The following is a 22,508-nucleotide window of genomic DNA, read 5'->3' on the forward strand; positions in this document are numbered from 1 at the left end:
TGTATATTTGAGTACATATGTATGTGTGCATTTTGAAATGTATTTTTCTTTAAATGCTTTTACTTTTTAAGAAATTACGTAGGATATAATATATTAGAGAATATAATGTTATAATTGGACTCACATTTATTTAAAACGGGCTTATACATAAAAAGGAATGAGAACTTGTCGTAAGATAAACATCTTCGGATTTTTGGATAATTTTTCTTCGCGAAGATGAGGGATCGATTAGAATGTTTTTTAATAGGTTTTTCACAAGATAAAGTAACGTCGATGTTCTCAGAGTATTATTATATGGTAAGGCACGATTAATAATCAGTGCATTTGATATCGATTGATCCAAAGGTACGGATTAAGAACGAATATCGCGATGTAGGTCGGCGGTTTAATTAATGGGCGTCTCTTCATTTTCGGAGATTCGATGATGGCTTTGCGAGAATCTGAATTCTTCGATCCCGATTAAATTTCCGAGAGAAACATATTACTAATGCTTGTTCGCACGTATCGCGGAATCTTTGTATATCTCTTCTCTCTCCAAAAATATAAAATAGAATTGTTAAAAATGAAATATTAATAACAACAAAAAGGAACCGGCAGAGTTTTAGACGTTTAATGATCTCTTCGTTTTTTAATTTATATAAAAATTTAAATAAAATTAAATATTTAATTAAGATCAAAATTTATATAAATTCAAGACGATTGCTTGTGTTACCAATTATGTGTTGTTTTTATTTTTAACGGATTTGAAACGTAGCGATTCAAAGTCAAAACTACGTATTTTTTTCTTAATAAATCGATAATCAAATTAATAATATCGATTAATTCCCTTCTCTCTACAAGAAGATATTATTATGAAAAATATCACTTCAGTCGGGACATATTAATATACTTAATAGAATACATTATACATATGTATATAGAATATATATGTATATAGAATACATTATACATATGTATATTTCTCAGCGTAAGAAACTTTCCCTCGGTATTGATGATACTTGATTATAATTAATTGGATTTACTGAAAATCAATTACGACGCAAGAACACGAGTCATCTATTATGTGAATCGCAGTCGTCATTTATCGCGATACCGCAAATCAATGTTTCGCTCGGATAACGATAATTGCGGTTTATCTTCGCGATAGCAACGCCATTTATCGTTGCCTGCCTTTAATTTAGATAGATGCGCAAATCTGCGATGCGCGAGCATGTCTGTTTGTCTGTTTGTCTGTTTCTCTTAATAAAGGCGGCGAGAGGATAAGGACGAAAAAGAATGTAAGGGGTGAGGAAAGAGGAAGAGAGAGTACTCTTTGCTTGCTCGTGGAATAACATCGTCGTCGTCGTCGTCGTCGTCGTCGTCGTCGTCGTCGTCGTCGTTGTCGTCGTCGTCGTTGTCGTCGTCGTCGAAACGACGAAGTGGCAGGAACTGGCATGCGCGATTCATCGCGGAATCACCAATAAGCCCGTAGAATTCCAGGTGCGTTTCATTGATTACCGCGCGAGCGCACGTTCTAAATTTCGCGGCGTGCACGATTCACAATTCGCATTAACGTTCGTCCCATCGGGGATAGGGAATTGCTACTTTAAAAGATGTGAGAATTTTTACCCCAAAAAAAAAAAAAAATAGTTTTATAAATTTTACACAAATTTCAAAGATAATTTTATGAATTTTACAAGTTTAAAAAAAAAAACATTTCTTTTTCGCGAAAGAAAAACGAAAGTTTCTTCCTTCGAGAAATCTCTTCTACGTTAAGACTATCTAAAATTTTTTATCCGGTGAATTATCGGAATATCGGAGTATCTCCTTTTTCGTATGCGTTCTCTATCCTCATGAGAGAGAGAGAGAGAGAGAGAGAGAGAGAGAGAGAGAGAGAGAGAGAGAGAGAGAGAGAGAGAGAGAGAGAGAGAGAGAGACAGAAAGGGCGAGGTACGAAAATACGATCGCCTGAAATCAAAATAATCCACGAGCGTCACACGAGCTGGCCGGTCGGAGAGGGGGGGAGAAGGGCGAGCGGGCGGTGGTCATGTCGATTTTCTTCCTCGCGGGGCGTCATTTCGATATTCCTCGCCGCGACGTTTATCCTAATTATGGCGCGCGTCCGTCGATATTCTCGCGCGCGCGACCTAATTCCGATTCCGGCTAAAAGCGCGTCCGTGCAGGCACGTATCAATAAAAAATAAACAAAAAAAAACATATATATATGTATAAAAAGAAAAAGGAGCGGAAGAATCGCCATATGGGGGGTATGCGATTAAAATTGTACGGACGCGCGCGTTCATCCCCGAGGAAACGGGGACTCACGTAACGCGTCTCCCGCACATCTCGACAGGGTGAAAAGAGCCGGGAGTGGAGAAGGGAGGGGGGGAGGAGAGGATGAGACTCGACGAGGGAAAATAGGAAAGTACATATCGCAGTGGGACGAAGTGAGATTCGCGCGCGTGCCCGGCGACGGGCGTGCTTTGTGATAGCCGTCGCGTTTTCTTCTCGCATTCGCGTTCACTGAAATAGCCTCCTCGTGCCCCGAGAAGAACGAGCCTTCTATGCCGGAGGCCCTCCGTCCCTTTCCGTCCGTCTCTCTTTTTCTCCTCCATTGTTACGTTCGCCCAAGCCGTTTCCATTTCCCTCCGTCGTTCCGATCCCTCTGTTGTGAGGGTCGCCCCGGTTCGCATAACGGAGGCCCCTCGTAATAAAACCAGCGTTTCGGACACACCCGTACGTTGTAATAACGCGGGAGGCAAAGCTGCGAAAGGGACCAGCGGTCCTCTCATTTTCCGAGCACCGTTGCACGAGAGCATTCGAGAATTCTGAAATTCTTATCGTAATTAAACGCAGCTAGAAATGGATTCGACCGAGGAAACGCGATTTGCTTAAAGAGCTAAACGCGAACGCCACTTCGCAGCGGCGAGTTATACGAAAATTGCGCGTTGCACGTGCGAACTGCAAACTGAACTGAGAACCACGCGCTCGTCGTGAATTATAGGAACCTCTCGCGGGAGGAAACGTCTTCCAGTATTCCAACGAAAGCTCGATTACGAGCGCACGCAATGTTGAAAGTTGGGAATTCCGCGATAAACGAGGGAAAAGTCCGCACTTGTGGTAGAATCGATCAAAGGAATTCAGCTCCGGTCACGGGGGGACGCATCGGTGTGATGCTGAAAATTCAGAGCAAGGATGGGAAGTCGATTCAAAACTTCCGTCAGTCGAACGAACGACTCGAAGACGTGAGTTATGTAAGAGTTGTAAAACATCCCCTTTCCATTCGATAACGCGAAACGAACAAGATGAATAGACCCGGCAATTTCTGTAGCCAGATATTTGGCGAGGAATATCCTGATATTCGAAGCGGAATGAGAGGAAGACGAGAGAAGGGGAGAAAGAAACGTTATTTATTAATTGCTCTGAGATACATCGAGCATAAAAATTAAACAACAAGAGAAACATAGAGAGAGAGAGAGAGAGAGAGAGAGAGAGAGAGAGAGAGAGAGAGAGAGAGAGAGAGAGAGAGAAAGAGTTATTTATTAATTGGCTCAACATTTTATTTAAAATTAGACGACAATACAAATATTAAGAAGTAAGAGTAAGAGAGGAAGAAGGGAAGAAAAAAGAGAGAGAGAGGGAGGGCGGGAGGGAGGGAGAGAGGGAGAGAGAGGGAGAGAGAAGTCGCGCGTGAGGGAGGTGCGTATCGCGCGTCGATCGCGTCCCATTGCTATTGACATTTTCGTTATCTGCGTTACGTCGCGCCGTGTATTCGCGCGATATCGCGGATATATATCTCGCATATACGTCGTGACACACAACGTCCCACTGTCGCGACGAGAAAGAAGAGAGCTCGCGGCGGCGAGCGAGCGAGTGGCATGGCGAGTGGCCCGCGAGCGCGATATTAAAGCCGGATCAATAAAATGACTTATCCCTATTGCCGCGCATCACATTGCACACAGCAGCATGACGTTTTCGCGTCTGCTGGAGCGCGCGATGATTTCACGGAAAAAAATTTTCCACGGGAAAACGCGAGAGATCCTCCTGTCGCGGCAGGGGAAGAAAAGGAGGGAAGGGGGAGGGGAAGGGGGAGGGATCGACGGTCCTCCTCCGGAGGCCCAAAAATGCCGAGGCTCCGGGCAACTCCGTGCCCGCGGAGGCACCTGCTCTCGAGGAACAACGAGCGTGCGGCTTTTTAATTTTAATTACACAGAAAAGCCGCCTCGCTCGATTCGGGGAACGATTATTTTTTTCTCGCCCCACCCTCCGTAACCTACCGCAATATTCTGATTTTTAATTCGTCGCACAATATGATCAAGCATCGGGGATTACATTTAGATCCTATTAAAGTTGGAGCCCCACTTGAGACTTCGTCTACCTTCTCTCTTGGAGCTGGATCTGCTAAAAGGTATTCCCTTTTTCCATCACGTGATACCGCTTACATTTTTAATATTGTGTACTTGTGCGATTAAGGCTTAAATTAAAACGCCATTAAACGCCCGCATGTAATTAATTAAAGAATATGCCTTTATTTATCTATCCTTTTTCTTTCCGCCTTTTTCTCTTTCTCTGTCTTTCCGAAAAGCGTTCGATCGATCAATATTCTTCAATTTGTAATGCTGTCATCATTACAATAGTTACTTGTTATAATTAAAAAATAAGTCAAAGACTCGATAGATTAAAAATTAATAGGAAATATTAAGAGATTCGAAAGCCAACTTGAACCAACCTTATTCCTAAATTAATGTTATGTAATTATTATTTGGAATATTTGATCGTCCTAAAACTGTAGATACCTCGGTGTTTCTACTGAAGAGAAAAGGATTCCAGATTGCCTAAGAAATCCGCAATAAAAAAAACTGTTGGTTTCCGCATGAAAAGTACTGAATAATTTATATCCACCGCTGAAGCGGCAAAAGCGCATAACATTTTAGACACAAACATGACAAATAAAATTCAACCTTTATTTCTACATTCAAAGCGCAACGGATGTCTTACAATCTCTACTTTCTTCCGTAGCAAAAAAGACGAGTGATAGATTTGATCTGTAAAATGCTCGACTTTCTCGACAGCCGGTGTGAACGTCTTTTTTCTTTATGGATATCCATCTCTTTCTGGGACACGCTCGTCCTTATATGCGATATTATATTCCAGTTTTCGCGGAAACATTGAAAAAAAATCACCGCAACCGATGGTACTTGACATCGTCATGTCAAAACTCAATTTTTTCTCTATACGAGAGTATCATCAACAGGCAAGAGAAATTCTTGACCTCGCGGACAACGTGTTGGATTTCAAAGGAAGGCAAAAGAGAGCGAAAAGGGGGAAAGAGAGAGAGAGAGAGAGAGAGAGAGAGAGAGAGAGAAATCTTAATGACGTCGTCTATGGTGAGAAACACTCTTCACTCGGCTGCCGACCGGATGGCGAGAGTGGAAAATAGGCACCCCTCGAGAGACCGCGAAAAGGCGACCTGTGCTTCTTTTTTTATTCCGGAAAATTTCATTCGAGGATCCGACCACCGATCCCCACCGTCACTTAAAACTCGGAGATTGACAGAGAGAAGCGCGCGAAAATTGCGAGCACATAACACGGCACTGTGCGACAAGAGAGAGAGAGAGAGAGAGAGAGAGAGAGAGAGAGAGAGAGAGAGAGAGAGAGAGAGAGAGGAGAGAGAGAGAGAGAGAGAGAGAGAAATGCCGGGCGGAACCAAGCGGAACCGAGAGCGAAGCGGCAGGATCGGGGGAAAGAGAGAAAGCGAGAGAGAGAGGGTGGTTTCGCTCGAGAAGGGGATGGTGGTGGCCCGCTCGCTCGGTGGCCCGTTCGGCCAGTCGTGCTGTGGCGGCTGCAATCGCGACGTCACCCCTGCTCACGAGATTGCTGTCGCGCGAGTTACGACAACTCCCGCGAGTGGACGATCGTCCACGCGAGCGAGGGATGAAACATCCCTTCGGCTCTGAAGGAGGTTCTCTCGCGAGATTCGTGCAATCGTTTTGTTCTGTTGTCCGGCTGATCGCCGTCGCGAAGGGAACGTGATTAAAGACGAAACGGAAGGGTGTCTCCAAGTTGAGCCGCTTAAAACGATCCTTTCTCTCTAGCTCTCTCTCTCTATCTCTCTTTCTCTTTCTCTCTCTCTCTCTCTCTCTCTCTCTCTCTCTTTCTCTCTCTGTGTTTTTCTCTGTTTTCATTCCCGAATCCATCCGCTTTATGGCTTGTAACTCGCGAGGTTCCGAGAGATAACTCAATCCGGGGTTGTCTAACTCCGCTTCCTGTCGTCTCGGGATACCCAGAGTGTGTCGGATAAACCTTTCGCGAACGTTCGTCTGATTTCCGCTTAAATGACTCGCAAACTTCTCGAAGAGGAAACGTTCCGCGAGTCGCGAGGAGGGTGGGAAATCGGGAAAGCGACGAGATCTCGTCCCGTCCGTCCGCCTTCGAGGATTTCGAGCGACGTGTAAGATCTCCGCGTCGATCTCTCGTCGATCCGATCGACGGCGCCCGACGCCCGACGTGCGACGAGTCCGAGACTCCCGTCGGGGCCTCGATTCGCGGCCTCGAAATCACGAGGACGACGAGATGAAACGGTAACGCGGGCATCCGGCTTCCTACGCACTGTTGTATTCGCGGGAACGCGCGATAAAAGGGGATCCTCCTGAAGGGGTTCCTCGTCTGTTTGGTAGGCTCGAGATTTTACGTGGGCAACTCCGCGCGGAGACAAAGAGAGTGAAAAACGAAAACGAGAGACGAACGAGAGGGAAAGTTGAGGGATCGGGATATCTCTGCCGTGTGTAGGCAGCACGAGTGAGGAGTTGTCCGGTTGTTTCTCGCCTTGTCGAGGGAATCGATCGCGACTAATTAGCCGGACGTCGCGGCCAGGAAGGAGGGGGGGGGGGGAGATGCGCGGATAGATACGCGATGGCGATTTCGATCGGTGACTTTTGAACGATCGACAAGACGGATTTGCGACGGTCGGAAAGACGATCGGAAGAGCCCTTCGAAGCGATTTGCTTGCCGGTATCTCTGTCTCGTCGAGGCTGTGCGAAGAACGAAAAGTTCAGGATCTACCGCTCCCAAGTTTTCGCTAAATTGCTGGATCTCGAACGGATCGATGCTGTTATCACGACGAAGAATTTCGCCGAGGCGTGGCAATTATCGGTACGAACATCAAGCGATAAAAACTTCGAAGTTACGAGGAAATTATCTAGTTAGTTGCTAAAGAGAGCGTGAATTTTTTTTTTATTCTAACGAAATTTTATTTAGGAAATAATGTTACGTGTTTCTTAAAGTGTATTGTGTGTTTTCCTGTTAATTCTCTTTCGTAATTGTACATAGCATTGTACTTTATATCAAATATAACACTGAAGGGGTATAATGAAAAAGTGTTTTTCCATGGAAAAAACAATTTTTTACAAGTTGTAAAAGAGCATAAATTAGAAATTAGATATCTTTTAAAGTGTTATTTCTTTTTCATTAACTTATTTGTTAAATATATATTTATTTATAACAGAATATTATAAAAATATTCGTTATATATTTCTTAATTTTTTTATGTGCACGACGTGAAATGTTATATTTTGTAATATTAGTATTAACGATCTTTTATTAAAGGCAGAAATCTGATCATTAAAGAAAATAGTTGTGGCGTAAAAATGAGAGATGGTTGAGGTCGATGCAAGCCAAACGTCTGAACAGAAAATTGATTTATTACTTTTTTAAAGGTAAAAAACAATCGAAACGTCTCTATACAAAGCAATCTTCGGTATACTTCGCTTTGTCTACACTTCAATTCCCGGATTCTCCGCATTTTTATTGATTTGTTCGTCTTGTATTGGCCGTCACTGTTTCTACGGTTTTTAATCGTCCCGAGCTTTTTTCGCACTTTTTAAGAAAAAACAGCGACATTAAAAAGCACCATTAAATTATAAAAGAGCTAAATTGTTATTTTATATTAAGCTTCTCTATTAAATTTAGAATTTGTGCGAATTCAGTATTTGTGCGAAATTGGCCGAAGAGTCTGCAGATTAAAAATGTGCGACCGAGTCAATATGATTCTCCATATATTTTATTCTGCATATATAATTTTTATATTTAATATAAAAATATATCGAGAGAGAGAGAGAGAGGATTATGTACACGGGAAAGGCACGTGTCGAATTAATCTTCGCTTTTTAATTAGCTAAATGGGGCGAATCGCCACCGAGATTCCTTTCCGCCGCGACTCACTGGGGATGTTAAAATTATTAAAGACGCCCGTCGATTAGCGGCGATGCACGAAGCGAACGATCGGAAGCAATCCGGTTGTTCGCTTCCCTCCCTCCATCTCCACACAGTTACTCCCCGAAAAGAGTGTGATGAAGGGAGAAGTTGCCGTTTTTTGATCCCCTTCTTCCGTCCCCCTCCTTCATTCTCGTCGACAAGTCAGATGATTACGGAATTATCGGGGCAATCTCGAAGCGATTCGCGATATTACCTGTGTTTACATAATCGCGCCTCTGTGTTTGTCAGCTATTTCCATGCGGTTACAGCCCTGCCCCTTTCCTCGATAGGGGTGAGCGAAGAAGCCCTGCCTCCCTCGTACACACTCATTCCCGTGTTTCATCATCGGGTGAAACGTTTACGGGATTACCGCGATATTACGCGTGTTTACATAATCGCGTCCGAATGCTATTTCCATCCCGCGATGAGAAACGAAAGAGGGATGAAGGTATGGGGGGAAGGGGGAAGGCGGCAGAGAGAAGATCGTTCCCGTTTCCGTCGCTCCGGAGTCGGACGGGATTACGGGATTATGGGGGCAATCTCGAGGTATATACCCCGTTTTCGATACCCCGTATTTATATGCATATTCGCGCCCTTGCCCTTGCCGACCCCCGCCCACACATCTTCGCTCGTCCTCCACCCTCTCATCTTCGCTCGCTCTCTCTCCCCTCTCCGCGTCCTTTCCATCGGGATATTCGCTCCTACCGCTACTATGTGCCGACGTGCTCGGGTGTATACCTATGTAGAACGTGCACGCATTAGCAGTTTCCCGAGCAATCAGAGGCCGGAAGTCGTCGGCGAAATTATTAGTCCGAAAAGCGGATGCGCGATATAGGTAGGCGAGAAGCCGATATGTTCCCTACGGGACGCAGCTCGCTTCGAAGTCGCTTCCATCATGTCACCGATGATTTTCCCTCTTCCCGAGAGAGGTGAATCTCACTTCCTCGTCCCCATTTTCGAGAAAGTTTAGGCGGATGATAATCATGAGAATAATAATCGATCTCGCCCTCTCCTCTCTCTCTCTCTCTCTCTCTCTCTCTCTCTCTCTCTCTCTCTCTATCAGTTCCGTTGAACATTTTCTGAATTTTACAGAGTTGTCGCAGAAACCGAGAGTCCCTCCTCGATCCCCTCACGACACTTTCGCCCTTATCTTGAGTCCGGGGACGCGGACGGAAAAGGACAGGAACAGCGAAGTGGTCGCGTCTCGCCGTCATTGCCGTCCTCGAACTGGGTCGTCGTCGTCGCTTTGAAATTCAAAACAAGACCACGCCGATATGCCGGTGCCGTCTCGGATTTAAAGTCGGACCGCCGTTATCACGCTCGTTAGACTCGGCGAAATTAAATCTCTTTAACGAGTCGGAAATTCACCGTCTAAAAAAAAACGGTGGGAAAGGTGAGACAAAAGAAATATCCGCAGAAGAAGAAGAAGAAAAAGAAGAAGAAGAGAAGTCTCTGGCAGGGAAGAGGGAAAAGAGATTATTAAAGAAGGCGGAGGAAGAAGAACCGGAAATTCAACGGCGCTAACTTGAGAAGAAGGTTTTTCGATGGCCACGACAACGTTAAGGCCGACGACGCCGACTCTGAGATTGGAAATGACGCCCAGCGATTCTTCCGACACCTGAGTCATCCCGATACTTCCGGAGCGGCCGTTTATCGGAACAACGGCCATTCATGGATCCGCGATAATCGCATCGAAGGACGCCTCGAGGCCTTTCTTGAAGGAATTCCAGAGAGAATTCCGAGCTCGTCGCTTGTCTATTTTCTCGAACTGGCTGGTATTCTTTTGGGGAAATAAACGAGAGAGGGAGAAAGAGAGAGAGAGAGAGAGAGAGAGAGAGAGAGAGAGAGAAAAGGGGCAAAAAAGCAAAAAGAAAAATCTCGAAGTGGAGAAACTCAGCAGAGATATATATATACAGCGTGAGGAATCCGAGGAGCACGAGAGCGTGAAGCCGAGAAGTGATAGTGACAGAAGGGATTGATATTCTCCCGGGACTTATCGGTGCTTTGTCGTCTGTATCCCGGAGGGATGTCCAACGCGGGAAAGTGCGCCCGGTCGGTCGAGCGATTGCGGGACGGTCAAATAGCGAGAGCTCGCGGTTGGCGGTGCGCGGATATCGATGGCGGGGTGTCTGACGTTCTTTTTCCACGGCGCGAATCGGGAGAGGGTCTCGGATCCGTCGTGGATCTTGCCGGGAGCGAGTGAGGTGAGTACAAGGTAGAGCATCCGTCGTCATCTCGGGCCGGAATCTCAAGGGACGCCGTCAGGCGTAATCAGGCGATTGATACCGTCGGCACCTCGATTAAAGAAGTGTGGATTTGATAATTTCTAACGTGTTTATTAACGGAAGGAGGACAGAGGTCCGATCGATGGGAGACCGTGGGGAGAAGTCGCGCGAGTGAAAGCGAGCAAAGGATGGAAAACTCTTCGCCTCGTGACGGTCGCTCGGTTCGAGGTAGGGACTTCACCCCGGTAGACGTAACGGGCGAGACGGACACCGACGATCCTAGAATCCCCCCTGAGAAACGTGAACTGTCAAGAGCGACGTGAGCGACGGCGCGCAGTCAAGGCAGTTAAGATGCACCAGCGTGTGCCTTGGCCGTTGCTGCTCCTGACCTTGTCGCTGCAGCGTTTAACGACCCTGTCGACGGTGGAGTCGAGGATGCACAGCGAGGCGGTGCTGTTACCCGGCGACATCGTGCTGGGCGGACTGTTTCCGGTGCACGAGAAGGGCGGCAATGCAACATCCGCGTGCGGCCCCAACATCTATCACCGGGGCGTGCAACGCCTCGAGGCGATGCTATTCGCTGTCGATCAGATCAATCAGGAGGACAAAATACTGCCGGACATCACGCTGGGCGTGCACATCCTCGACACGTGTGGCCGCGACACGTACGCGCTCAACCAGAGCCTGCACTTCGTCAGGGCGTCCCTGTCCAACATCGATATCAGCGTGCTGGAATGCGCGGACAAGTCGACACCTAGGGTGAAAAGGACCGCCAATGCGGGTCCCATCTTCGGGGTGATAGGCGGCTCCTACAGCTCGGTGTCGCTACAAGTGGCAAATTTACTGCGGCTCTTTCACATCCCCCAGATATCGCCGGCTTCCACGGCCAAGGCGCTTAGTGATAAGACCAGGTAAGACAGGATTCCCCTATTGAATTTTGACTTTTAAATTGATATGAGATTTTCTTCTTCACGTTTTAACCTGCCGTAAGTAAAATAAACAAATTCTAAAATTCTAAACGGTAAAGAGAAATTGTGGAGATTACAGAAAGACCTTCCTTCTGCTGAGGGCTGAGGGCAATATTTTCTTTAAAAAAATTGATATTTTTTTTAAAAAATTGATATTTGTTTAAAAAGCTGATGTTTTTTTAAAAAACAGACATGCTTTTAAAAAACTGATATTTTTTAAAAACAAATATTTTTTTTAAAAAAGTGATTTTATTTAAGCAATTAGATTTAATATGAAATGACAAAAATAGTGAAATAACAAGAAATGTTGAAACAAATTTTATGCTAATAATTGTATCATCATTTTTAAAAGCATAATTAATTATACATTCATTATGTTAATTATACATTCAAATAGTTTGTTATCGAATAATTCGAGTTGTGAATATCTGCTTTACAAATCCATATATTTGAAAGATCAACTAATTTTTCTTCAGAAGTTATAATTTGTAATAAATAAATTCTGATTTTTTTAGAAAAAATTTATAATCTTCTTTTTCCTGAATTGACGTTGGATTTATTGACTTAAACAATCTTCGATTCGCTCGCTAAGGCCTCAACTGTAATTAATATGAGCTTCCGACAATCCCGTCAGAGGCTTGTTAGTTTGACATCGTTGTCGACCTCGCGTATAATTGTCATTAAAAGACTTTCGATTACTGTTCAAACACTCGTTATGGGTAACGATGAATACGTATCTGTTAGAAATGACATTTTAAGTTACGCCGAGGATTGCATGTTATCTAAAAGCTATTAATTTTTATTGCTAATCTAGTCAAAAGACCAATAAATAATCTAAAAGTAATAATAAAATAATAGTTATTCGATTCAGAAACTTGTCTTAAACCCTTTTCTTCTTTCTATGATATATAACAGTACGGTAGAAAAAATTATTATATACTTGCGTGTGATATAAACAATTATGATATCACATACAGAGAGAATGATTTTTCCAAAGTATCAAAAAAATTGGCTCGATACAGAATAATTTTATATATAGGACGTTCAAATTGATGGTTGGACTATCAAAAATTTTAAGCAAAATTTTCCTGCGTAATTATATATAACAGTTAACAAAATAATTTAACAAAATTATTTTCAGATCTGTACGTAGCCAAAATTTTTTAGACTCTTCAAAACAAATTCTTTCTGTCTGTTATCGATCGTGATCGATCGAGCGCACCCTCAGCGTTCCGCTCGTTCAATTTTCAGATTCGATTATTTCGCGAGGACGGTACCGCCGGATACTTTCCAATCGATCGCGCTGGTTGACGTGGTGAAGAGCGCCAACTGGTCATACGTCTCCACCGTGTATTCCGAGGGCAGCTACGGCGAGTACGGCATCGAGGTGTTCACGCGCGAGGCAACCGAGCGTAATGTCTGTATCGCGGCCGCGCTGAAGGTGCCCAGCGCCGCTGATAACAAAGTGTTCGACGACATCATCCAGCGTTTGAGCAAGAAGCCGAACGCCCGTGCGATCGTCCTGTTCACCCGGGCGGAGGACGCCCGCGGCATCCTCGAGGCAGCGAAACGATCGAATCTCAGCCAGCCGTTTCAGGTCGGTTTCGGGAAGTCGGTAATTATATCGCTGAACCTTTGCCGGTAACACGAGACCGAGTCTCATTTCTTCTTTCTCTCATTGTTAATTAATAAGCAATCGTTCCTCAGAATCGTTCATTTCCCGTACAAAGTACCTTCACCAGCGAGTTATTTTTCATCTGTATTTCGTTTTTTTTTTTTTTTTTTTCTTGAAATAAGATTTCTATATTCCTCGTCTTTTCGCATTGCTCCCTTCGCACTTCGAATGAAATGTGGTTCCATAACCCATTTCCTGTTCTATAAAAATTCCTCAAACGACAATTCGAACATCTCAGTGGCTGGCCAGCGACGGCTGGGGCCGGCAGGGTAAGCTGGTCGAGGGCGTCGAGGAGGAGGCCGAGGGTGCCATCACCGTCGAGCTGCAATCGGAGAACATCCCCGGCTTCGACAATTACATGGCGTCGCTCACCCCGGAGAACAATCGACGGAATCCCTGGTTCGGGGAGTACTGGGAGGAGGTCTTCGGTTGCACCTTGAAGGGGAACATATTGTACGAGCGTTTCAGTTCGCAGGGCGGATGGAAGGCCGGCTCCAATAATCACAGCCAAGACGAATGCCGGTCTAATCTCAGACTCACCACGGCGAATGGCTACGAGCAGGAATCCAAGGTGCAATTTGTCGTGGACGCGGTCTACGCGTTCGCCTTCGCGCTCAATAAGCTGCGCCACGACCTCTGCGGGCGCAGAGAAGGCCTGTGCTCGTCAATGGCCAACTATGACCGCGGCGCGTTCTATAAGAATTATCTGCTGAACGTGTCCTTTGTAGGTGAGTCCAATGACGGCGCGCATAAAATGGGACTCGAGACGAGAATAATCGGGACGGCGCGACGCGCCGTTTGTTCGCCTCCTTTGTGCTGTTTTTCTCCACCCCCCCTTGCCCCTCCGTTCTTCTTATCTCCTTTCTCGCCGAGGAACTACCGAGGGGAAGGGCGAGTAAGGGCGGGAGAGGAGGGAGTGCTAAAGAAATGATCGCTCGAATAGCGATGGATGGGATAAATGGCGAAGTAATCGATCTAAGAGATTTGCAATGAGAAATAAGAACTATTGAGAGTCAGCGCGAAACACAGTGCGCTATATATGAATTAAAATATTAGTTTTTATCGATATGAAAATTATAGTATACTATTTATTTTTATTACAATCACTTTGGACGTTTTGGCTATATTTTGAGCTTTAGCTAAAAATATTATAAGGGATGATCCCAAACTCTTAATGACAAGACAAATGTAGATTCATAGCTAAATGTATATGTCAAGAGTTAGTAGGCCGAATCAAAAGTTGACAAAGAGACGGAGAAAAATTGCGCTTATAAATATTTCTCCCTATATAAAAATTAACGTGATTAAAGAAAATTTATTACTCATCAACTGTATATATAATTTATATCATGTTCTGCGCCAATTCTTAGTAATCCTTATTTCTTATTGTAATTCCTTTCTAATTCAAAAAGTCCTTTAAATTATCTGTTCAAGAGATTTTATTACTTCAATAAAAATGAAAATCTTTTAGTATGATGAAATGCCGTTAAATCAAAATATTTAATAAATGTTTAAACGTTGCTTTTTTATCTTTTATACATTTTTTTCTCGTTATTCCGAAATATTAAACTTTTATATTATTATGCGAAAACTTAAAATCGAATCGCATACCATGCCACGTATTTATTTGTTCTTTATTTCGGGATAGTGAAGCTTTGTGTTATATATTGTTAAGCGAAAGCTTTTAAAATCGATTCTTCAGTTTGGTCGACCTTCTCGTTTTGGACCGCGACGGAAGTTCGCAATAATAAGAGTTATTTTACAGACGCCGCTGGCAGTCTGGTGAAATTTGACGAGCACGGGGACGGCCTGGCGCGATATGAGATCCTCAATTTCCGTAAGGGTACGAACAACAATGGCGCAAACGGCTATCACTATCGGGTAAGACTCATTCTAATCATCGTAACGCGCCGCTATATATCATCGCCGATGCATAATTGAACGGATTGTCCGCCCGCCGTGAGAGTGATAAATTCAATTGAAACTCCCGAGAAAGCCACCCCCATTTCCCCTCGCTTTTGCAAACTTTCTAGTTCTCGTTCTCATTATCACTCGTTAATACGCGGATGAAGTAGCGCCCGAGATTTTCCGACGGTCAAACAATTTCAACGGCATTCGAACTGATGTTCGAACATCACGGTCGTTGAAATTCTCCGGAAGATATGTAATCCTAACGAAGGAATCCATTCAGAACTAACGTTAAATAAAATGCCAAAATAAAATAAATTGAATTTTAATCTAAAGAAAAATTGCGAGATCGATGTAAAAAAGTTCCATCGTATTTCCGGATCTTCGCAAAAAATAATTCCCATCATTGTTCGGTAATTCGCGAATGAAGCGAACCGGGATTTTCCGAATAATACAAACAATAATCGAACTCGCGATTCGGACATTACAGTCATACGGGAATCCTATGAAGATACGTTCTAACAGACCCGATTCGAATTCGGGCAAAATAGCGAAATAAAGTACTCGGCTTTATTTTAATAGAGCTTCAATCTGGGAATTGCGGAGCCGATATTAAAAATGCCGCACCGATATTTTTTTCGGATATCTCATATAATTTCATATAATCGGTCGAAATAAAATTCCCATGCGCGATTGCCATGAGCGTCGATGTGCGCGTCGTTTAATGTCACGCCGGCGTTTTCAGACGTTAAATCGGTTGTTTAATCGAAAAACTTACCGCTACTTATTTACCGGGGATTACGGTATATTTTGTGTACCAGCTTCTACACGTCGTCGTTCATTAATACGCGTGTAACGTCGGCAAGATCGATGGAGACGCGATGCGGAATTGGACGAAGTAAATGCGCAAAGAAGTGGCTCTGTCTTTTTAACGAGTAATTAAAGTTGCCCGGCGGCTGCACTTTCGAGAGCTCATGGAGTTTCTAGGAAACCTCCTTTGCCCGGGGGTAACCGAGGCAGAATGAAACCCTCGAGCCGAGACAAGAAAAATATAACGGTGTTTACAGAGAACGAGAAAATTAGAAGTTAATAGGGCAATAAAATTAACGTTGAGAATATAATTAAAGTTAAATCGACTGAATCGGCGATTAATAATGAAGTAGGCGGCGTTAATAGGGAACGCTTGAAAAGAAAGAAATATTTTTAATTCTCCGATGGTCAATTTACAATTTAAACGACAAAAGACCGTAGTAAAATGTAATTAAGATAATTTAAGAGAAAATTACGTGTAAAGGTAAAAGGAGAGAATAAATTTAAAAATCTCTCTTTCTCTCTCTCTCTCTCTCTCTCTCTCTCTTTAAAAATAGATAAAACCGCGGAAGAACATTCAGATTTCTCTCTCTTTCTCTCTTGCGCGCGCGCGCAATTAACTGATACCAGGAAAATTTGACCGGCTTCCAAATCGCGAAACGAGACGCTTGCGCATGCTGGGGGTTCAGCTGGCGGGTCAACCACGTGCCAAATCTGGTCGACAGGTGGTGGGCAAATGGTACAACTCCCTGGATATTCACACGGAGGACGTGGTGTGGGCGCGGGGGACGAAGGACATACCGATCTCCGCGTGCTCGCTGCCCTGCGAGCCAGGTATGATAAAGAAGCAACAGGGTGACACTTGTTGCTGGGTGTGCGACCAATGCGAGGCGTACGAGTTTGTCTACGACGAGTACACCTGCATGGACTGCGGCCCGGGCTCCTGGCCGCACCCCGACAAACGGGGGTGCTATCAGCTACCGGTCAATCATATCAGGTGCGCGCGAAACTGGTGTTTCTCTCTTTCTCTCTTTCTCTCTTTCTCTCTCTCTCTCTCTCTCTCTCTCTCTCTCTCTCTCTCCATGAAATTTTCGCGACGTGAGAGTCTCTGCTGATTCTGTAACTAATAGAAACGATCACTGAGTAAAAGGGAAACAAATGCGAGACAAATTCAATTTGGGAACATGCAGCAAAAATGTTTACAAATATCATCCGAGAAGCGAAGAGTTTTATTACCTAAATATAAAATTTTACGAATATGAACGTAAAGTGAATTTGTTTTGCGTAAAAGAGTTGTTTTGTTAAATTTTCAAACACGATAGATTTCACACGCCATCCAATAGAAGGGAATTTATAAAACTGCATTTATTATTTATCGTATTACACCGTTAATGACGTAACTTATTTCACTGTGAAGTTTACAATAAAATTTTCCTATTGATCGTTAACCGGTAGGGTACAGGGATTGAAAGAGAATTATTTATTGTTAAAGTGCAACACGTATTTTTTCCAAATTGGAGCACGAGCTAGTGGAAAGGGATTATAAAATAGTTTAGAATTAAAAGTGTTTCATATTTATGACCGTTTACGTCAGATGGAGCAGCGCCTTCGCCATCGCACCTGCGGTGATATCCTGCTTAGGAATCGTGGCGACCCTGGCGGTGGCGTGCTTGCTCTTTCAACACCGCGACACCCCGGTGGTCCGTGCCTCCGGACGAGAACTCACCGTGATACTGCTGGCGGGGGTTCTGGTGTGCTACTTGAACACCTTCGTGCTTCTCGCCACGCCGACCACGGCAACCTGCGTTCTCCAGCGTTTCGGCGTCGGCGTGAGCTTTAGCGCCGTGTACGGCGCCCTGCTCACCAAGACCAACCGGATCGCCAGGATCTTCGACTCGGCCTCGAGATCTGCCGTCAGGCCGCGATACATCAGTCCCACGTCGCAAGTCTGCATCGCGGCTGCGCTGATCGCCTTCCAAGTAAGCGGATCCTAATCCTAGGAAGAAGCTGTCATTTTGAATTAAAAGCTTAATTTAACAAAGCTTCGCCATGTCCATATGTTTCTTCATCGAGGATATACGTAATTATCTATCTTTAATACTTAACAGTTTCAAAAAAAAACCTTACATCTTTTTAAAAAAAAAAAAGTAAAAAATTTTTTTCTAAATTTCCCTTTTAAAATGGCAATATATTTTTTTAAAATTTTGTGGAAATAGATATTTTTTGCTTTCGTTCGTTCTCGTGCGTTTCGTTTAATTTACTGAGAAAAACAAAAGAGAAAGAGAGAAAGAGACAATTTTTTTTGTTTTTTATTCTCGAGGTGGTGCTCACGCTGGTCTGGATGATCATCGAGCCGCCGGGTACCAGATACTCGTATCCGGATCGTCGCCAAGTGATCCTCAAGTGCAACATCCAAGACATGAGCTTTCTGTTCTCCCAGCTGTACAACGCCCTGCTGATCCTCATCTCGACCATATACGCGGTGAAGACGCGCAAGATTCCGGAGAATTTCAACGAGAGTAAATTCATCGGCTTCACCATGTACACCACGTGCATCATCTGGCTCGCTTTCGTGCCGATCTACTTCGGCACCGGGAACGCCCACGAGACGCAAATCACGACACTTTGCGTGGCGATCAGTCTGAGCGCGTCAGTCACCCTGGTATGCCTCTACTCGCCCAAGGTCTACATCATCGTCTTCCAGCCGGACAAGAATATACGCGGCAAGGTCTACATGGGCAGCACGTTCAAGAAGCAGGGCAGCAGCGCCGGCGCATCCTCCATGACGAAATGTGAGACTAACATTGCTCTCCTTGATAATCAACTCGTGATCCTTGTGACACTTATCTTCATTTTTTTCATCGCGAATCAATAAACATTTTTTCTAGGTCCGCGACAACAATTAATATAATTAATTTCTTTTTGCTATACGCGACATATATTTTAGTAATATATAATATCTGAGATGAAGAAATGATCATAATATTTAAAAAAAGAAGTATAAGAAGTATAAGAAAAATCGGTATCGGCCTCTTTGTTGGAAAAATATCTAGAAGAATGCAAATTACAGAGAATATCATTTACGAAGAAGAGAAAATAAACGAGCAGTAACGTCAATTTAGACGGGCCTTTTAATCCGTGAGCTGGAATGAATTTTGCCTACGGGGGTTGATTGTTGAGTCGCGCGTGACCCGAGCATGACGCGGAATAATAATGCAAAGGCGAAGGGTGCATCCCGCCTTCTCCTTTCCCGGAACGGGAGTTGAAAGGAGGCTGGCAGCGTAAATCCGGCCACGAATTCGGCGTTGTATCGAAAAATCCGATATGACATCCGATCCGAGCCGTCGACGAGTCGCCTCCGCGCCGCGCCGCCGTTCGGAGCTCTCGCACGAAAGAAAGTAATCGATACGCGAGTAGACGCGACGGTTTGATATTCGATAGTAACGCGGCTGTTGTAACTGCCGACCGGAAAATCTGGGCCAATCCGCGCTGGTTCCGGAAAGCTTTTAGTTTATTAAACGCTTTATTTATAACGCATCCGGAGGGCTCTTCTCTCGCCTTAACGGTCGTATTGAGTCCTCACGCGTCCTTTTTCAAGTTTTCGGGATCGATTGATTAATTTTTCCGCACGGAAATCATCATATCACTATCGTTTTGGTCGTGATTAACTATTCCCCAGTAGCGATCGTTATGCGATCACGAGAGGGATTACGAAGGACGAGCATACATGCGCGCGCGCGCGCGCCCCCCGCTAATTGCCCCCGGCTGATTCGACCCAGCGGCGCTAAATTAAGTTAAGTTAATATGCGCCACCGTCGGTTCTTCGGCCTTTGTCCTCTTACGAATTTATAGGCGGATTATCCGAGGGAAATTTTGGAAATTGCGCGTGTCGCGAGCGGATCATACATCTCGCGGCTGCATTCGACGGAGAGAGAAGGGGTTAGTAGATTTACGTAATATCGGTAGTTTTCCTTTAAAGCGAATTTGAAAAAACTCCCCTTTCTTTCCAGGCCATCGCAGCCGTATTAAACTACAACGTCAGAAGCGAGGGAAGTCGTGCGAGTTTTTTTTTTCCTACTTTCCGCTTTTTATTTCGTTCAAGCAAATTAGCTTCCTTTTCTTCCTCTTTCGATCGCGCTTGGTAAAATATACCTCGGTAAAATATGCTTCCTCTTTTATTAAACTGCATTAATAAACGCGCGTGCGATTCGATTCGCATTATACTCTTTCAGAGGAAGTGGATCTTGAATTTTTAACTTTAAGACTACTGCCGTCTCGATTGTTTTGTTAAAAAGATCGATTGCCGTAGATTTTGTTTCGTTTTTCGTAAAGTGATTCGAGACATTTTTAATCTATTTAACAGTATTCGCAGCTGTTAACCGAACTATTAACCATGAGCCGAAAGATTTTCGCGAGAAAAAAAAAGAGACGGCTTGATTTCGATGACTGCAGCAGATTCGCGCAATTTCTCGCCTCTGACGTCATAATTCGATACGACTGCGCCGAGGTGCCCCCGAGGCCTTTTCCCTCGGAAGGGAAAAAGATCGGTCTATTACTGAAATCACTTTATTCATAATAAAGTTTTTGTCGCAAAAGCGTCGCTAACGCGACGTTCGACGAGGAAATCCAATTATTTTGTCGGCACGTGTTGACACTCGAACGGCCGAAGGACCCCTCACTCCCTCTAAGCGAGGGGAGGGGTGGTGTTGCGAGCGCGCGCGACAATGAGTCCCAGGCACTCGGCTTGATACCTTTCTCTTCTTCTACCTCGATCGGTGACTAATAAAACTTCAATTTTGTAGACACGGGCTGCGAATCGGCGAGTGAGAACGTGCCCCTGCAGAGCGCCCTGACCGCGGCGGTGCGGACATCCGTAGGGGTCACCGAGATCTCACTAACGTCCAGCACCACGAGCAAGACCAATAACGAGCAAGTGGCGCAATTGTAGACTACATCATCGTGACTAGTTGGACGCAAAGAAAAATATACACACACACGAAGAGGGAGAAACTCTTCGTAGTGTCGAACGTGCTGCGAGATACGTTCGGAGAGAGAAAGAGAGAGAGAGAGAGAGTGAGAGATTGAAATTAGTAAATTGCTGATATTTCTAAATTTTAATTTCGAAGGGACTGGTAATAGAATTAAAATTTGAAGATCAATATCGGCGAGGGTGCCGAGTGTCTCGCGACGTAATTATCGTTCCATTGTCAATCAAGAAAGAAAGAGACGGAGAGATGTGATCATCGATCGTTATCATGATGTCGTTATTGTTACTGTTGTCCTTGTGCATAAATTATATATACACATACGTAAGAAAAAAAAAGACACATATACGTACGTGTACGTGCATTTATCGAGCAAGTGTATATCACGTGTGGACCCACCAATTCTAGTCGAGCACCCCGTGACTTGTATGATTTCGATTAGAAGCGTAAATGTTAATAATCTCGCGTTAATCATTCATTTACCTGCTCGTTTATTTATCGGACGTTAACGCGTCCTCCTACGCTCATCCCCCATTACTTCCACTCCCTCCTCTCCCCCCGAGAGCGCCTTCCGAAATAATCGTACACAGTGGACAATAAATAAATGTACTTAAAGCGAACACAATTAACGGAATATCGAAGATGTTAAATCGAGAATGCGAATTTTTCGATTCGGTTTTGTTTTTCTCAGCCTCACCCTTTCTTACGAATTACGAAACGACTCGCGAAATCCGGATCGAGAGAGTTTCGAAAATTGCACAAAATTATCATTCGAGTAACGTTTGTCTCGTTTTAGAAGTATATTACTTGCATTTTTCTCTCGTGAAATATAAACGGAAGAGAAATTTCCTTTTACATACACCTATCTGTCTATTCTTTTTTTCCTTCCCTGTTCCTATTACGTCGAATTTCATAGAATTTTTGAAATGTTTGATCAATTTTTGTGAGTAATTGAGGAAGAAGAGTTACTATTGTATCGGCGATTAAATCGCCCGACTCCCGCGGTCGCTAAAGTTAAAGCGATATACAAGCGACAAAGAAGAAAGCGAGAATTAGAGAAAGAGAGAGAGTGAGAAAGAGAAGAAAAAAAATACTAGTATCTTTTCTATTGTAACGAGGCGCGGCGAAAGACAGATCGGATCTGGAATAAAACAATTATTGAATGGTGTGTCGGAGAGAGTGTAATTCATTCCCACCCCTTATTCATCACTCTTGAAAATTAGCCACATGAATTCGGTGTGAGAGAGAGAGAGAGAGAGAGAGAGAGAGAGAGAGAGAGAGAGAGAGAGAGAGAGAGAGAGAGAGAGAGAGAGAGAGAGAAAGAGAGACGTTTACGGATAAAAAGTAAACGTTCTTTGCTGTCTTACATCATCGTGTGGTGAGAAAATAAATGTAATGATTCGCAATGGACAAACATATGAATCGAAACTCGACGCTAATGGCGCCTATGGCGATTTCCTTTTCCCGAATTACGCACCGAGGACATTATATTAGGAGCATTCTTTTGCATTATAAAATCGAGAGCACAAGTCATCAGACTTTTTTGTAGTTATAAAATATCCATATATTACCATATCCATTATATTATAAATATCCATATATACAATATATTTCTATTATGTTAGAAGTTAAATACTGTCCAATATTTTAGAATTAATTTTTCAGATTATTTTATGGAGAAAAGTTCTCATGTGACAATGTAATA

General features: G+C 44.0%; 1 protein-coding gene across 4 annotated transcripts; it reads left to right on the top strand.

Moving 5' to 3' along the window:
• Window positions 1-1,337: 1,337 nt before the first annotated feature.
• Window positions 1,338-21,971, top strand: mGluR (metabotropic Glutamate Receptor). 4 transcript variants are annotated; one of them, XM_089077269.1, is made up of 10 exons: window positions 5,789-6,560; window positions 6,657-7,131; window positions 9,325-11,368; window positions 12,677-13,022; window positions 13,339-13,828; window positions 14,866-14,981; window positions 16,544-16,815; window positions 17,413-17,797; window positions 18,139-18,610; window positions 20,621-21,971. In XM_089077269.1, exons 3-10 carry the CDS (start codon window positions 10,809-10,811, stop codon window positions 20,764-20,766), a joined length of 2,787 nt encoding a protein of 928 aa, XP_088933395.1. In that variant the 5' UTR covers window positions 5,789-6,560; window positions 6,657-7,131; window positions 9,325-10,808; the 3' UTR covers window positions 20,767-21,971. The 4 variants fall into 4 exon arrangements, with proteins under 4 accessions (XP_088933400.1, XP_088933395.1, XP_088933390.1 ...); XM_089077274.1 differs by lacking the exons at window positions 5,789-6,560; window positions 6,657-7,131 and adding an exon at window positions 1,338-1,479; XM_089077264.1 differs by having other exon boundaries at window positions 5,789-7,131.
• Window positions 21,972-22,508: the final 537 nt, after the last annotated feature.

This window comes from Pogonomyrmex barbatus, unplaced genomic scaffold (genome assembly GCF_055798465.1).
Source record: "Pogonomyrmex barbatus isolate J1 unplaced genomic scaffold, ASM5579846v1 scaffold1, whole genome shotgun sequence".
Taxonomy (NCBI): Eukaryota; Metazoa; Arthropoda; class Insecta; order Hymenoptera; family Formicidae; genus Pogonomyrmex; species Pogonomyrmex barbatus.